This window comes from Cryptomeria japonica, chromosome 9 (genome assembly GCF_030272615.1).
Source record: "Cryptomeria japonica chromosome 9, Sugi_1.0, whole genome shotgun sequence".
Taxonomy (NCBI): Eukaryota; Viridiplantae; Streptophyta; class Pinopsida; order Cupressales; family Cupressaceae; genus Cryptomeria; species Cryptomeria japonica.
This window is the reverse complement of record NC_081413.1, coordinates 736,216,548-736,234,423: the sequence shown is the minus strand read 5'-3', so window position 1 is coordinate 736,234,423 and position 17,876 is coordinate 736,216,548. Positions and strand designations below refer to the sequence as shown.

General features: G+C 39.8%; 1 protein-coding gene across 2 annotated transcripts in view; it reads right to left on the bottom strand.

Annotated features, from left to right (window-relative positions):
- LOC131038672 (cysteine synthase, chloroplastic/chromoplastic) overlaps positions 1–17,876 on the bottom strand; it is a 183,937-nt gene that overhangs the window by 116,356 nt on the left and 49,705 nt on the right. For both annotated transcript variants that reach the window (XM_057971179.2, XM_057971180.2), the window contains one exon: positions 1,191–1,393. In XM_057971179.2, the coding sequence (XP_057827162.2) occupies positions 1,191–1,393 (203 nt within the window). The remainder of the gene's footprint in view (positions 1–1,190; positions 1,394–17,876) is intronic.

Below are 17,876 nucleotides of genomic sequence, written 5' to 3'. Positions count from 1 at the left end.
ATTGTCTAAGCATTCACGAAAAGATTTAATCGCAATGTGTTTTCAACTTTTCAGTATGGAAATGTGAGTTGAATCTGAATACATTATTGCAATATATTTTAGTATTTGGTTGTTACACTTGCTAATGGTTTAGTAGATGCAATATTGTGTTTATTGTTGGATTGGCTTGGTATTCTGTTATCATTACAAAAACATCTCAGAAAAAAAAGAAAGAGTGCAAACTAGGGCAGTCCCTTACATTGTAGTGGCTTGTAAATTTGAAATCAATCTGAATTTGTTGCATCATGTGTATACTCATACTCTATCCATCACGAACTTATGCCTTGAAATTGTTAATAGAGAAAAGCAGTGGGAATGATTCCTGAATTGACCTTAACAAAATTGATCCAACCTCAAAACCAATCATAAATGTAAAAACCATTGTTTGATAAGGACATGATCATTTTGGAGGCATGTGATGAACATGACTACAATCAAATGCATGCAAGCCACAATGTTGGAGTTTCAACATCACATTTTGTAGCCTCCTAGTGGATTATAGCCCCATAGGCTCCAACTCTATTTTGTTACTTTGTAATTTATAATTGATTTCTAGATTCAAAATTTGAACTTAGAGATAAAGTATGACTGTACTTTACATAGTAACCAGAAACCTCAAAATTAAAAAACAAATTTCATAGTATATGACATCTTACATGGCATGAAATTTTAAAATCACCATTTTTCCTATTTTTTATGGACTTTTCAGCATTATTTTTTTCCCAACTCAAATTGTTTACCAATTAAATCCAGATTAATTGAACTACAATTATACTTTTGATTTTCCTAGTCAACCCTAATCCTGATTAATTATAATATGGTTAGAGCTTTCTTAATTGTCGTTTCCAAGATATGAGCCTGCCAAAAAACAATCTTGCTATTAGAGATTTCATAGTGATATTGTAGAATAATGCATTATAGTCATAAGACTATCAAGAGTATTTTCAACTGTGCTTTTGCCACTTCATCAATGTGAAACAAGTTCATATATATTATATATATCTTTGAGCGATTTTCCCTATCTATAAATTGGTTTCATTATGCTATTCCTTTCTACTCATATTGTAAAATTTCTTGTTCACCTCATCAAACAATAAATGAGACAGAGACAGAGGCACAACACTATGATACAGCAATGTTTAGAATTATACCAGTCAAGTAAATATCTGCACCAAGACACTTCATTATCATTCGACGTTCAATAGAATAAGTATTTGGCATTACTGCAATAAATTTATAGCCTTTTTGAGCAGCAACAAATGCCAATGCAATGCCTGTATTGCCACTTGTGGGTTCCACTAGAGTAGTCACTCTAGGAGTGATTAGCCCTTTTTCTTCTGCATCCTCTATCATCCTACAGTACAAAAAATTATTGTCAACAGTAACATCAGAGAGAGAAACTAATCATTCAAAACAAGCAGCTCAGATTCACAGCTCTCCCATAACCTCCAACCATGCAAAACATCGAAACAAAATAGTCAAATAACAAGGTTTGACCATATTCTTTTCAGTTCTTTATTATTCTATAAAAGGTTTAAAAATGGAGAATGATTTAAATTAATTTTTGTAACCAAAAAAATTATTAATACATGAAATTTTCTACGGAGTTGTTCACAGGGCCAAGAGAACGTTTGCACTATTCCAAAATCATTGTGTTTAAGATCAAACTCCAGACGATCGTTTATGGTTCCTCATCCACTCACAAATTTTGTTGAGGAACTAAATTCTTCAATAGATTCTTAGTTCCTAACAAAGAAACATCATTCAGCTCCACGGTGGATCTTGTAATCCATGACACGAGAGTAAAACTAAGTGATTGTTTTCATATGACTATTTGAAATCCTGCAGATCCCGTACATGGTTTTGAATCTATGGCCAGAATTGCTGATGCCATACAGATCTGCCTGGTCATGTTCTTCAAATAATCTTCTTATCAAAAATTCAGAACGTCATGTCTTAGTTGGCCATTTTGACTTCAGCTTTGACTATACATTCTTATCTGCTTCCAATAATGGTTTCATACTAAGTCACGGGATACGGCGATTTTCATGGATGAGGTTCGAATTTAATCGAATTTCAAACTTCTATAAAAAAAATCGAATTTAATCGAATTTCCTCTATAAAGCACTGCTATCCGCCTCTAAACACAACTCAGTTGGTCGTGGGTATTCTTTGTATATGCTTTGTATCTATTGGGTCATGGGTGTCTGCAATTGCTGGGTCGCCCTCGGATTTTCTCTAACAAGGGTCGCTATTCTGATAATTTATTAAAAGTATACATATATTTAAAAATAAACAAAATTATATAAGGCGAATTTTATCCGAATTTTTTTTCGAATTTTTCCCTTGTCGAATTTCATCTGAATTTCATGGCTGTCGAATTCGAATTTGAATTCGAACCTTGTGACTTAGGTTTCATATATTGTAACTTAGAGGTAAAATAACTGAACTAGATGGTGTCATAATAATGCTAAGGTGAAATCATCTAGTCTTCAGCTTTGACTATACATTCTTATCTGCTTCCAATTATGGTTTCATATATTGTAACTTAGAGGTAAAATAACTGAACAAGATAGTGAGGGTGTCATAATGATGCTAAGGTGAAATCATCTAGTCTTCTCTCCTAAGTTGGCTCTTGTCTCCTGTTTCCATCAGGTTTCAGCTTCTTTGTTGAACGAAGCTTTGCTTTGGGTAAAGACAAAACCAATTAACAACAAATTTGAAAAATTATGTCCCCTTAAAAAAAAAAAATTATCCTTTGGAAAAACAAATCATCAAGACAAATTTCAGTATTAACAACTATGGAGAAGCAATGGTGATGTATATGATATTTCCCTCAACCTTCTTAAAGATATCTGGATGCCTAATTTTTCAACTAGGCTGATCACAGGCACTTCTTTGGCCTCTTTCTAGACTTGGCTTCTTCAAGCACATGAGATTTTTGAGAGGGCAATCCCAATAGCCTTTTCCACATCTTACGCATCACCCTATTGAGCCAAGTCAATCCATCTATACCTCTTTAGATTCTTAATCTTTGAGTAACCCTTAAGGTTCTAGGTCTGTGTTGTGATGTATTCACACATCACCCCATTACAAATGGGGACCCCTGCTTTTTGCCTTCTAGGGTTTGTTTTCTAGGTCTTTTAGGGTTTTTGTCTATTAGCCTTTCCATGATGAGTGATGTCAGGGGAATCGCTGGATAACAGGCTCTGCTGGAGTTAGGGTGAGTCGGTGGATGCTCCATATTAGGGTTTCTTTCAAGGTCTTCCTTTGGCTTAGCTTTGCTGAATTGTGTCTTGTTTGAGTTCAAATGAGTCAATGAGTCAGTGTCATCTCTCAGGCCCAGGGCAAATTCCTCCATTTGATCCTCAATTTTGGCCTTAGGCTTTGAGAATGAAGATTTTTGAGCTGAGTGAGAGGCAAGTTGGCCTAGAGATGATGGGAGAAGTCTTAAAAAGTTATATCCAAGGCAAGGAAAGGAGGCTAGAGGTGTGAAATGAGCTTAAACTAGGAATTTCGCTCCTGACCAACACCTTCTTTCTTCCTTGTTTGCACTACGAACCTTGTTCCTTGGACATAGTGGGGATAGATTGATGTACTCTTGCCAAGAGAAGTGAATGAAGCCACTGAGAGGTGAGGATTTTGTCCAAGAACATGATTTTCGCTCCTGACCCTTCCATAGGGTCCAGAGCAAAAATCCTTATAAACCTCATTTTCTCCCTTGTCTAGACCAACATTCTAGTTTTGAAGTGATGGAATGTGAAAATGTGAAGGATTTTGGCCCAGAACATGATTTTCGCTCCTAACCCTTCCAAAGGAGAGCGAAAATCCTTGTAAACCTCATTTTCTTCCTTGGTTTGGTTAACTTTTGGTTTCTAAGGCATGATAGGGGATGGATTGAGGTGTTCTTGCCTTGAAAGGTGGTTGGACGCATGAAAAAATGAAGATTTTTTGCCAAAAGGATGAATTTCGCTCCTGACCCTTCCAAAGGGTCCGGAGCGAAATCCTCATTTTGACCCTCTATTTTGCCTTAAGCACTAGAAGGACCTTGTTTTGAGCTAATTTGGTGGTGGATTGCCTTGATTATGGTGAAAGGAGGTTGGACAAATCAAGTTTGAAGAAGAATTGAGACAATGGAATGTGAAATCAACCTAAATTGGAAATTTCGCTCCTGACCCTTCCAAAGGGTCCAGAGCAAAATTCCTAGATGGCACCCATTTCTTCCTTGTTTAGACCAGGATCTTAGTTTCTAAGGCATATTGTGAAAGTTTGGACATGTTCTTGCCTAAGGAAGTGATTGAAAGCATTGAAATGTGAGGGTTTTTGTCCAAGAATGAAATTTCGCTCCTGACCCTTCCAAAGGGTCCAGAGCGAAATTCTTTATTAACCTTATTTTTTTACCTTGTTTGGGCTTAAAACCTTGTGCCTTGGTCTTGGAGGTGAATTGGAGTTGAAAGAATGAAGGAATATGCTAAAAACATGAATTTTGCTCCTAACCCTTCCAAAGGGTCCAGAGAGAAATTCCTAAAATCCACCTTTTTCTTTCATTTTGTGTCAAGCTGAGCATGGATAAAGATGAATAGAGCTTAGAAGGAGCCCTAGGCATGCCTTGGAGTTGATTTTTTTCCATCAAAGATGATGATTTTGAGCTAGGACAAGAAATTCGCTCCTGACCCTTCCAAAGGGTCCAGAGCGAAATCCAAATGGGTCCTGTCCTTGGCCATGGTCCTGAGCGAATTTCTCTTTTCAGGCCTTCTTGGGGGTCAAACAAGTGTTGTCTTCATGAGAAAGGAGTCCAAAGGTGAGAATCATGGCATAGCAAGGGAAGAAGAAGATGGAATTGTGTCCTAATCTTGAATTTCACTCCTAACCCTTCCAGAGGGTCCAGAGCGAAATTCCCCAAAACCCCCCTTTTTTCTCAATTTTATGCTAAGTCAAGTGTGGGTCAGGATGGGGTAGGATTGGAGACGTCCTTGAGAAAAACTTTGAGTTGCTAGTGATCCGTCAACATGAAGGAATTGAGCAAAAACAAGAATTTCGCTCCAGACCCTTCCAAAGGGTCCAGAGCGAAATTCCTAAAAACACCTATTTTCCTTGTAGGTCAAGACAAACTTTTGGTTTTTATGGCCTAGATATGAGTGAGGCAATGTATCCTTGGTCTTGGGGGTGGATTAGAGTTGAGAGAATGAGAAAATGAGCTCAAAACAAGATTTTCGCTCCTAACCCTTCCAAAGGGTCCAAAGCGAAAATCCTAAAACCCATCCTATCCTCCAAAAATTTGTGCCAAGCCAGGCCTAGACCAAGTTGGGGATGCCCCTAGGATTACCCTTGAATGGTTTGTTGCCTTCAAAAATGATGATTTTTGGCTAGAGGAAGAAATTCACTCCTGACCCTTCCAGAGGGTCCAGGGCAAAATTCATTATAAGTCCTGTCCCTGGCAATGATTTCCAGCGAAATTCTCTTTTCTAGTCATTTTGAGGTCAAACAAAATGTTGCAAGCATGGGAGAGGGATACAAGGATAAGATTCCAAGTATAGAAAGTGAAAAAGATGGACCTTGGTGAAGGAAAACAAGCAAATCATGAATTTCGCTCCTGACCCTTCCAAAGGGTCTAGGGCGAAATTCACAAAATCTCATTTTTCCTTCAAAATTGTGTTAGGTCAAATCATTGGTGAGGGTGACTAGGCTTAAAAGATTGCCTTGAGCATGCCTTAGAGGGGGTTGTGAGTGAAAGAAGTGAGTGTTTTGTCCAAGATCAAGAAATTTCGCTCTTGACCCTTCCAGAGGGTCCAGGGTGAAATCCTCAATTTCACCTGACTTGCTCATGATAAAGGTCAAAGCATGGATCCCTAGGCTTTGGAGGAAGGAAAACTATCATATGTTTGCCTTGGGAAGAATTTTGGAGTAAACAAGTGATAGAATTATCCTGGAATGCAAAATTCGCTCCTGACCCTTCTAGAGGGTCCAGGGCGAAATCTTTTGAAACTCCTATTTTTCACCTTGTTTGGGCCAAGCGAAGAGCTAGTTGTGAGATAATGTTGAAAAGAGGTCTTAATTGGGCAAAATAGCAAAATTTCGCTCCTGACCCTTCCAAAGGGTCGAGGGCGAAATTCTTATAGGGCCTGTCCTTGGGAAGGATTTTGAGCGAACTTTATTTTGAAGTCTTCTTGTTGATGATTTAAGGTGGAAAATGCTTTGTTGAAATGAACATGTCATATGTACTTGATCACCTTTTGGTTTATTTTCCAGATGGAGAAAACCAGGCCAGGGCAAGGACAACCTCTTCCATTCCAGCATCATCAAGGACGACCACTTCCAGTCCATCATCATCAAGGACATTCCACAGGCAAAAGGGAAGACTCGAGGTGCTTTGAAGCATTGGAAGACTCAAGGTGTTCAAGGAATTGTCGGCTATCTCCAAAGCCCTTCACTTCGCCACACTAAGGAATCACAAGATGACCAAGAAAGGCTTTGCCAGCACTCCCAGGCGGAGGTGTACTTCTGAAGAAAGATGACTTGAAAATTAGGAAACTTCATCAAACACATAGGAGTCAAGGAGAGGTACTCCATTCATAAAACACATCAAAGACAGAGGAGAATCAACCAAGGTCAATACCAAGGTACGTTGAAGATGCAGATAGTTTCAGAAGAGTTAATTAAAGTTAGCTTCTCAGCTTCATCAAATTGAACATCAACCAAGTTACAAGTGTTAGAAAAGGTGGCATCCCAGTCATCATTCTTCCAGTTGGATTGGTCCACCTCAGCATGACTAGATTCAATGTACCTGATTTACCGGAGGCGGCGCAAACTTCGATGTACCTACCCTTGCTTCTTATTGGTCCTCACTCCTGAAATGTAATTTTCTAATTGGCTAAGGAAGTTTGTTGTAACAAACCCTAATTAGGGTTTCTATCTTGTAATCCTAGCCATTGGCTCTAACTCAATCAGAGTCGTCTGTTTGTAAAGGGCTCCCTATATAAAGCCTTGGCTCCTCATTTGTAAAGGTTGATAGCTAGTTAATAGTTAATAGTTGGTTAATGGAGAATAAATAGTAGTGAATAGTCAAAGAGTAGGAAATAGTTAGAGTAGAATAGAAAGAGAAGGCAAAGATTGTTGCCAAGATGTTGTTGTAAAGGACTTGTAAACTTCATTGAAGAAATGGTGAATTCTATGGGTCGATTCAACAATCTGCATGGTCTCTATACTTCTCAAATTTGATTTCATGTTATTAGATGAGTGGAAGAAATGTGTATTATTGATGGTTAAATTTGTATATCCATACTACTAGCAGTTTGTTGATTGCAGACTTGCCTTGTGTAGTCAACTGGAATCATTCAGCTTAAGCTTAACTTCAATTGTCGCTTCTTCATTGATACGCATCAGCCTGATGGTGTCCATGCTTGTAGCGGTGATTTGAACATCATAAAGCTTTTCTCAAAAGATCGCACTAACCTTGTGGAGATGGTCCTGGGATGTCAAAGCAAGACTTACTTAGAATTTCATCAAAGGTCATTCATTGCTCTTACATTCTTAGTATTAGAAATAGATCCCGTTTCAACCCTTCTCCTTTTTCCTTTTTTTTCAAAATCTAGGATCAGTAAAATCTCACGTTCTAGCAATATCCAAAGCAAATCAGACGTTCAGGTCGTCGAATGTAAGTCCCTTTGTGATTCCAGCAAAATCACATCGTACCGCAAAGAGCTTATCCACACATAGAGAACCTACATACAAGAACCTTGGAGTTGCCTCGATTGATCCTTCGGCGAGATCTTCAGCAATCGGGAACTTTGTTCAAGAGAAGATAAGGTACCTTTAGGTATTTTATTTTGTATTCGCATGTGTACAAAAAACACATCAACAGTCTGGTATTAAGAAATTCTAAAACAATATTGCATGAATTGGAAAGAACAAATTACCTCTCGACTTTATACCATTTAATTCCACTCTTGTCAGTCCATATCAATGTCAAGGTACAGTGGTATATTGCTTTTTCATAGGCCTTAGATGAATCTACCTGAAGTTAGAACATTAAATCAGATATTTCTACTCAGTCATCATGACACTCAGTCACAGGTGATGTTTATTCTACATTTGCACAAAGTTAACTAGAATGAAATAGGTGAAACGCTCAGGGAAAGCAAATAGTATACAAACAACATTAAATTTGATAAATTAGGAGATCTCAGATATTGCCAGTCCGTGATTAGAAAGAACTTGCAAGTCCACCATATGTTTGAAATTTTGAAATGAGTTTATAAAATAAGAGTTATTGGATTTAACAGCAGCCAATAGTCACGAAAAACTTAAGTAAATTTTTCTCTTTACATATTAATTTTCAGTCTTTTAGACTATGGCCAACTGGATGGGGAAAATCCTCTTGCCTGATACACAGGTGAGACTTGTAAGAGTTAGATTGTGAACTCCCCACACCCAAAGATCACCTGCATGACAAAATAACCTTCCACAAGAGAGAAAATTGCAAGAAAAGCTTGCTTAATTATGGATGCTTGAATAATTGATGGAATATAAAATATACAATGAGATGTCGTTCATAAAGCGAAAGTTGAGACATAGGATTAGACAAGATTGTGGCATGTGTCTTAATCCTATGTTATGAGACAACTAAAGTGTCAATTATTAAATGACCTAAAACTCCAAATATTAAATGTCAAAAGATAGGATAAGACTTTGTTGAAATATTGTCATTGATGTCAAAGGATTGCTAGGCAGAAATTAAAAGGGACAGCAGGGCATAAATCAGTTTTGGCGCCCAAATCAGAGTTTTTGATTTGCCCTAAATATAAAATAATGACTTGTGCGGATCGAACCACATCTCCTTGCCGACCAACCCTTGGAGTTTGTGTGCCCCTCTTTGAGATCTAAAGTTTAAAAATTAGAATAAAAAAAGAACATATTGCTAGGGCTGACCTTAAGAACATTTAAATTAATTTTATTGGTGCCGCCTCCAAAAGGGATGACTCCCTTGGGATGTGTGCCCACCTTTGGAAATGAAATTTAAAGGATAAAAATATATAAAATGCTGCTGGCAGAGAAGAAAAAAGAACTGCTGTACAGTATATACCCGTCGTACGGTAGAGAAGAGAAAAGAATCACCACACGGCATACACTCATTGTACGGTGGAGAAAAGAATTACCGCACGGCATACACTCACCGTATGGTGGACGAAAAAGACTACCACATGGCATATACTCACCACATAGCAGAATAGAAAAAGAATTACCATACGGAGGGGCGCCGCACCGGCAATTACGGCTACGTGGTAGCCATCACGCACGTCAAAACCATCGGCGACGGCCTCATCCGCTGTGGCGACGTCCACGTCACCTTCCCCATCAAATTCGAGTTCATTATCTGCCACCCTTTCAAGAACGAAAGTTTTGAGGCAAGGGTTAGCAGTGTGATCGCCAATGGTTTTTTTTTGCAAAGGCAGGGCCTCTTCAGTTTTCTATGTCTGTGTTTTGCATGTCACCGAGAAGATTTGAATTGGAGAGATGTGATGACAGGCAGTTTTAGTTTGTTGACGGTCAGGTGTCGGAAAAGATCGTGCCCGAGACGGAAGTCAGGATTTGTATGATGGGGATCAGATTTGACGTCACTAAGGTTTCCTGTGTTGCTACTATGTGTGGGGATTTTCTTGGGGTTATACCCGCAGATGTCGGGCCCTCCAGTTAAGACCGGATTGATCAGTCATTTGCGTTGGAATTTTGTTGAAGGGAGTAAGCACATGCGAAAATTTGTTACCCTAAACCTATTTTTCTTTTATATTTAAGGGCACAAGAGACAAAAGAAAAATCAGTTAATGGACCCCAACAGAGGAAAGAACTAGAAAAGACAGTTGCAGTAGTTACCTGCTACAATGTCGTCACCATCTGCCAACAAGAAAAATATTTGGATTTTGCCTTCAGGTGTCAAAGTAAGAGGCGGCATGGCTAACAGCAGCAAAGGCAAGGGCAAAAAGGTACAACCTAAAGTGCAGAGTCAGATGGTAGCGAAAGATGATGTGAGAGTCGACACCATTACCTTCGAGGGTTTGAGTGGAGCAGATTGTAGAAAATGGTGGACCGAGACCCCACACGATGATCCCATGAAGGCACAGTTGCGACAGGCACAGGTACACTGGGCCATTCAGATGCCCATATTTTGCATCAAAGATTTTGAGGTCGTGTTGAGGACTATGATTGGTGCATACAACAGCCACACACTGCAGTCGGTGTTCGACTATGAGCATCACCAAGTTACGGTCTCTTTGGCTTCCACAGAGTTCACGAGGGTTTTTGGTATCCCAGGGACGCAGGGGAAGAAAGTGGATAAGGGCCAGAAGATATCTCCAGACTTCAAGGATAAACTCCTGAAGTTGATGTGCAGGGACGACCTCACACGAACCGAGCTCGATAGCCTCCAGCATGCAAGCAAAGGAAGAGACCTGAATAAGTCTTTTTTAAGAGAGGGAGAGTGGCGGTGCCTCTTGGATGTGTTGAAGAGCCGCTTGATGGGACCCAGTAGGGCTTCGGACATTGCCATGGCACAGGTTATATTGATGAATGGCATCCGCAATGGTGTGGTATATCACTGGGCATTTGTGCTCACTGATAGGATGGAGGAATTTATGACCTTGCAGCACAGAACTTTCTATATGTCGTACCATGTCATTGGACTCTTCTTGGATGCAGTGCATCTTTAGATACCGCCCCAGACACAACACTTGGTACCACACGGCCGTGTACACCCTAGACAGCCGCCTATATTCTATTGGGTCCATTTAGATACCTTGGCACCGAGTGGAGACATACAAGCAAGCAAGAAACGGAAGCAGAGGGTGGTGGTGTCTAAGTCCGAGCCCGGGACTAGTGGCCAGAGTGAGGAAGAGTGTAGAGGAGGACTCCATAGATACGTCACAGGCCATGGAGGGTAGTTTCAAGATGGTAGGTAGAGGAGGACAGCAGGTGGAGGAGGAGACCGTGGCGACACCTCCCACAGTTATGCAGGTAGCGACAGCCACACCTCCACAGAGTAAGTTACCCCAATAGACGGCATCATCAGGTGCCATGGTATCCCCTCGGACTCTACCACCTGGAGCAACAGTATTGACAGTGCTTGTTCCTAGGTTTGGGCAGGCCCGGACACCAATAATTATGATCCCGGGATGCATGGCCACGACATTGGTGACCCCACCAAGAGCACCCGAGGCCCAAACGGTAGGAGGCAAGATTCCCACGGCAGCAGTGGAGGCAGGGACCAGGGGAGAGATGGTTGGTAGTGAGGCTGCGGTAGCATCGGAGCACCTTGGAGGGAGTGGTACCCTTCTCAGGCAGATCTGAGTGCCTAGCTGAGTCGGTATAAGATGGCACCAGTGGCACCGGTCAGAGCAGTTGTCCTCTCTCCACGGCGTGAGTTGTCGAACCCCCACGAGATTGTAGACTTGGTAGGAGATAGCTCGCCAGAAAACTCGTGGGCAGTGCAAGGAGACCACTCACCCATTCGTGAGTTGGTGCTGAGTCCTAGGCAGGAGCAGGAGTTGATACAAAGCCCCCCTCATGTTGAGCTACTGCAAAGTCCTCACCAGGATGCCCAGGAGAAAGGTGTGCTTGCATCTACGAGAGGGGATGGTGACATGGATTTGAAGCAATTTAATGCGAGCATGGTTGTTGGAGCCCGGAGGATTGTAGCCTCGGCAAGGTCCAAGGGAGATGCCAGGACAGATAGACAATTGGGGCAGCTACTTGGGTTTATGAGGAACGGTTGCATGGCACACTTTGTCAAGGGGGTGGCCTACTACGGAGACCATGCAGATGCTGGAAGATTGGGGTCTCTAGCAACAGGTTGGAGAGACCAACACACAACCCCTGTTGCGGAGGGTAGAGCGGGTCTTCCGTGAGACATACTATGAGCTGAGGCGGACACAGCATATTGCTCAAGGTACGGAGACCCACCAGCAGGAGGTCGTGTCGGCGAGGGAGGAGTTGGCTGCTCGACTCCAGCAGATGGAGGAGTCGCACAGGGAGCAGTTGGCTTGGGAGAAGGCCTCACGGGTAGCTGAGAGAACTACCTTGGAAGCAGAGTTGGCAAAGGAGAGGTCGGAGAAGGATGCCTTGGGGGCACGGTTGGAGGAAGACCGGGAGGAAAGGGCTGTTTTGGAGAACCGTCTCGTTAGTGCCTTGGAGATGGTGGAGAAGAAGGATAAGGAAGTCCTGGAAGCCGCAATGATGGTGAAGACGGCTATGGAGCGACAGATGGTTGCAGAGAGAGACCTGCAATTGAGGACTGAATAGGTCTACGAGTTACAAGCACGACTGGCAGCCACACCACGAGCATCGGCACCATCCTCACCAGGGACGCTTCCTCAGCCCCATTCTTAGTCTTGATTTTTTTCTTTTGATGGTCCCGTTTTTGTTGTCAATCGTCAGAAGACGACCTTGTTTTTTGGGGGGGATAATGTTGGCGGCATATTGTATGTACGGGAATAATAATTAATTAAGTAATTAGGAATTACTTTGTTTAGTGATGTAACCGAGGGTAGGTAGTTATGGGTGCGACGGTTGTCCCTCGCACCCCCTCGGTACCTTTATATACCATGTGATGTAACTTGCCATTATTATGATTAGGAATAGAATGGTATCCCTTATGTTGGGTTGCAATTGATATACATTGTGTGACTTAATACATTATGACTATGTTTATCTAAATCTACGACATTGTTGTTCTTTGTTATGTATTCCATCTACATGCATTAAACTGTTTGCCCAGCGGGTAAACAAATGTGATGTCCCCTTCTAGCTAGTCATCAGTATCAAGTAGATTAGCCTATCATTTTGGCCCTCGTAGGCTAATGAGTGTGGACAGAGGGTTTGTTGAGGCAGAGATTTGGTCAACAGAGGTTCACAACTTCTCCAGTATTCAGTATGTTCCGTTTTGAAGTTCGTTTGGCTTCATTTGGACCTTATTTGCTATACTTAATATTTATAGTAAGTCTAAGGTTGATCAAAAAGGACCCTTTCTATTTTTAGCAGAGCATTTGGTTATATGGAGATTAGCAATGTTGACCCCCATTTCAAACTGTATAGCAAAATAAGAAGTATTTTGGGAGATATTAATATTTAATTGGCCTAATTGCCTAAGTGATAATTATTTAATTAAATGGTTATATTAATAAGTTATAACTTAACTTAATAATTGAGGGTCAAGTCATCATTGAAAGGGGGGCATTATTACAATTAATTATGGGGTCCAACATTAATGAAAAATTAAAAGGTTTTCCTAAGTTCGATGCAATATTATTATAAATTGATATTAAATGGCTTTTTTGAGCAAAGTCGAACTTCATGAAGAATATAAGGGTTTCTCAAGAGGAAATCAATGGATTATGTGATTCCATTTTACTTGTTTGATATTAGAGACCGTTGGGATTTGGAGGAGACGAGGGCTTCTACAAATTTCAGAGATTTAGACATTGGAGGACGTGCATTCTTCATTGTCGGAGCTGCCTGAGGTTGTGAAAGATCAACCGAGGATAGCTGCAGGGTTGGCTTCATTCAGAAGTCATTATTGTGCTTATTGGACAAAGGTTTCAAGGCGAATTGGAGGAGTTTTATGAGCAGATTTGATCACTAGAAATTCAAAGTATTTCCATTCACAGCAGACCGTACATCCCAAGCACCACAGTTGTACCCTATGTTTGATTCGATTCAATGAAGGAGGCTCCTTAAAAATATCAATTTTAGGTAAAGGAGAATCGGCCAACATTGGAGAAGGTAGCCGTACCTTTTTGGGAGTTTAATCCTCTGTAATTGCTCAATAAAAAGGGACCAAACTGCTACAGGGGTTGTTTTTTAGCAGAAAATTAAATCAGCAGCTGTTAATCTCCTCAGCTGGGTATGCTTGTTTATCTAAAAGTTTCATATTTCAATGAATAGCGAGAATATATGATTACAGCTGTCATTTCCCATAGCAATCTTAGATTATTCAGTTTGTGAGAATATTTCAGTTTACACGCATTTGCTTTTTATAATAAACCCTGGCAAAACACAAAAAATTATAAAACTACAAAACCAAAACAAAAAATATCAGTATCAGCAGTTAGAACCAATAGGGTTCTTTACAGTGGTATCAGAGCCAATATCCTGCCATTCTGTGATCAGTTTTGATGCAGTTGTTAGATGAGTGAAAGAGATATCAAATATTATAACAGGGAACAAAGAAGACAGCAGTATCAAAATCCACAAGTACCTGAAGTTGACACTTTTTCAGAGGTTCTAAGAGAAAGAGATAACGGTAAAGCAGTGCAAAACATGGCTGAGGAAGACAAGGATGCAAGAATTGAAAGGAAGTTTGACACCATGCTTCACATGATGTCACGCTTATTAGGAAAAATGGAACAGCAATCAAACAATAATCAGCAACCTAATCAAAATCAAAATCAACAGAATAATACGGGAGAAAACAGTGGTGTTCGTGGGAATACCGAGCTCTTTCCTCGGCCGAAGCTGAATACCGGGGAACAGTCAAGGCCGCATTTCTCCCTTGTATATTGATAATCAAGGGGTGCTCAAACTAGCCAAAAATCCAATCTTCCATGAACGTTCAACGTACAAAGCATGTCGAGCTTCATTGTCACTACATCCGCAAGCTAGTAGAAGACAAATCACTTTAGTTGCAATATGTTCCAACAACGGATCAGACTGCGGATATTCTCACCAAGTCTCTGAGCCCGGATAAGTTTGTAAAATTCAGGGGGCAACTTGGTGTTTTTGATAGATTGACCATTAAGGGAGGGTGTTAGAATAATAATTCCTTATATTGTTAATGGTCAATATTGTATTTAATGTGTCTACAGTATTAGGTAGATCGAAGTAGGTATCATAATTAATATCTACAGTATTTTTGGAACTTCTATATATTGTAATTTGTTCTCAGTTAATATTAATGAAGCATTTTACCAGTGAATCTGATTTTAACAATTGGATGATTGAAAAGATTGATTAAAAGTAACGTTTTTTTTAAGACTTTATTCCTGATCTGGCTCGAACTACAGAAGACATTTTTGTTCCGAATATGTTAAACTCCAAAACACAAAAAAACGGTTTTGTGTCATGATGTTATTCTTTCTCAGCAGTTTTCGAAGGCATCTTCAGTTGATGTCTCTGCAATTATTCAAGGTGTGCGTGTGTTTGAATACGTTGTTAGGTTGTGCTGTGAAAGTCGTGGGAGTTACAGCATTTCTAAGATATGTATGTGTGGATTTAAAACGTGAAGTATGGGTCTTTTTTGTTCGTTTTTTCCTAAAGGTTGGCATCGAAGTTAAAAAGAAATGTATCGCCTTGTTTGTTTTGTGGTGTCTATCGAGCTATTTTCAGACATTCATTGCTATTAATCTTCTACAGAATCGGGTTGTAAACATTATATTTCATATATATCCTGGGGGCATGTCATAAACCAAAAAAGCATTGAAATTTTGAGAGTTTAAAGAAAAATGGCCAAATGTTAGGCCCAGACTTGCTGAGTCTAGGCAAGTCTAGCAAAAACTCGACAGAGTCCAAGTCCAAGCCCAAGAAACTCGCCAACCATGCCATGTCAAGTACTCGGGAGACTTGGAGAGTCTCATAGCTATGTGATAATCAAATTAGGCTTTTAAGTTCTCTAAATACATTAATTTTATCTTTTTTGTGTAATTATGAGGTTTTTTTTTTGTCGAGTGTGTGCCAAGTTTTTTGTTGAGTCCCGAGTCCCAATCAAAATTTAGGGCTACCAAGTCAAGTTTAAGTCTGAGTCCTAAAACTATGGTTTGTGAAGTGCTTGCTTTGTAAAAAAATTCTTTGATTTGTTACCGTACTTTCATTTGCATTTGAGTGGTGTTGCTCATTATCCATAGCATTCTCCACTTCGGCCCTTGCTTCACAAGGCCTTTATTTTTCTGTACATGGGTCCTGGTACATAGCCTTCTTTGCTTGGGCACAAGTAATGGTTAGTACTTCATTTTGCTTGTCAGCATCAATCAAGTTGATATTATCCTTCTACTTCAAACATCTAGTGTCTTCATGGCCTCCGAGCCCACACCATTTGCACAAAAATTGTGCTTTGTCTTTCTTGTTCTAGCAGTCTCTTACAAAGTGTCCCCATTCTCTACATTGTCAACATTGTATGATAGGTCATCCTTTGGAATTGTATTGTATTTTGATTGTGCCCTCATTGATTTCGACATCTGCCTAGAGATGCATTTTGTGACTTTCATGTAGTGGACTACTCTTCCTGTGTAAAGAGTACTTGTGTACTCATATTCTTCAAATTGTATGGGCACTCCTTTATTAAATGACCAATAACCTAGAAAATCTCACAAAACATCTTTTCAAGACAATCACCTTTTGTGTACCCCTCAATTTTCCACTCAATACACCATAGTTCATTACTCTTTTTCTCTGCCTTCAATTCTTTCATCATTCCAAGCATGTCCCTCTAGAGTACTTGTATCATTCCCGATTCATTGTCATTGTTCTCATTCGAACTTCCATCTTCCTTTGTTTTTCTTTTATTCTGCGAAGACATTTAATTTCCGCTTCCTATGTCCATTGCCTGATTTAGGCTTCTAAATAGGACAAGCGCAGTACTACTTTCATCTTTTTTCTTATGACGTTAGTAAACCTTCAATCCGCTTTATAATCCATCAACCAATTTTGTTTCCAATTTTACTAGCAGTTCTTTAAGTCTACAATTATAAGCTCACAAATTTTTGTGTTGACCTTGTTTTGTATTGTAAATTTCTGCTACTATTTCATTATTATCACGAAGCAATTTGAAGTCTTCTTCGAAGGCCTCCTTTAATCATCCCTATTTTATGGAGTCTTGGTCAATTTTTGTATACTAGTCAAACACTACACCTCGCAAGGTGGTTGGAAAATATTGTAGCCAAATTGCTTTATCATCTAGCCCATTTACTATCCAGATTGTTTCACAAGTCTTGAAGTGCCTAATGGGATCCTCTGATCCATTACCTGTAAACTTGGGCAACTTTTGTTTTTCTTCACTAAGGCTTGCCATGCTTTTATTCTAATGCAAACCTAGCACCTGGAAATGCTTGCTTAGGAGTTTTGATTTGGACATTCTAGTGCTTCTCTCACACTCTCGGCCACGTAGAATCCTCAACTGCTACCTTCAGCATTTCACACAATTATTTTTCCTTCAAATTTTCTTTTATACACTGTTGGCTCAACTTCTCCTTCGATTGACAACCTTTCAATGCCCCGAAGGCTACTCGGATACAATTCTATGAAAGAATGTGACTTTGTCTCCCAACTCTTCTCATTTAAAAAGGTTGTGTTGACTTTTCAACTTGACTACATTCTTTGGAATGTCTTTGACTTGGAAATCATACGGTTGTATTTTCTTCAAGTGTTTCTCATAATCTTCTCCTTCGTTCCCTTTGCTCAATGATCCTTAAAGATTGTTTGATCACATGGTCTTGACCACCTTGTGACCTCTTCTCGCATTTATTGGGATCTAAGAGCATGAATCACTTAAATCTGCCTTGATTTCTTTTAAGGAAATGGCACCAAATGTTTACTCACGAAGTCTACTTGAATGAGTATCAGAGAGTCAACATGATAACAAAATAACAAAAAATAGTAATAATTCACAATAATGCTTCCAAAAAAATATGTTGTTCCATTCATTGATTCATAAAATTTGCAATAGATACAAGAGTTCATAAACAGCCCCAACTATGTGTACAATGAGAAATATATGGAATATCCAATGATTGTTAAGGACTCCAACCATCGACAAGTATCAACTAAGAATAGTTGTCAGGAACTGACTCATTAATTAC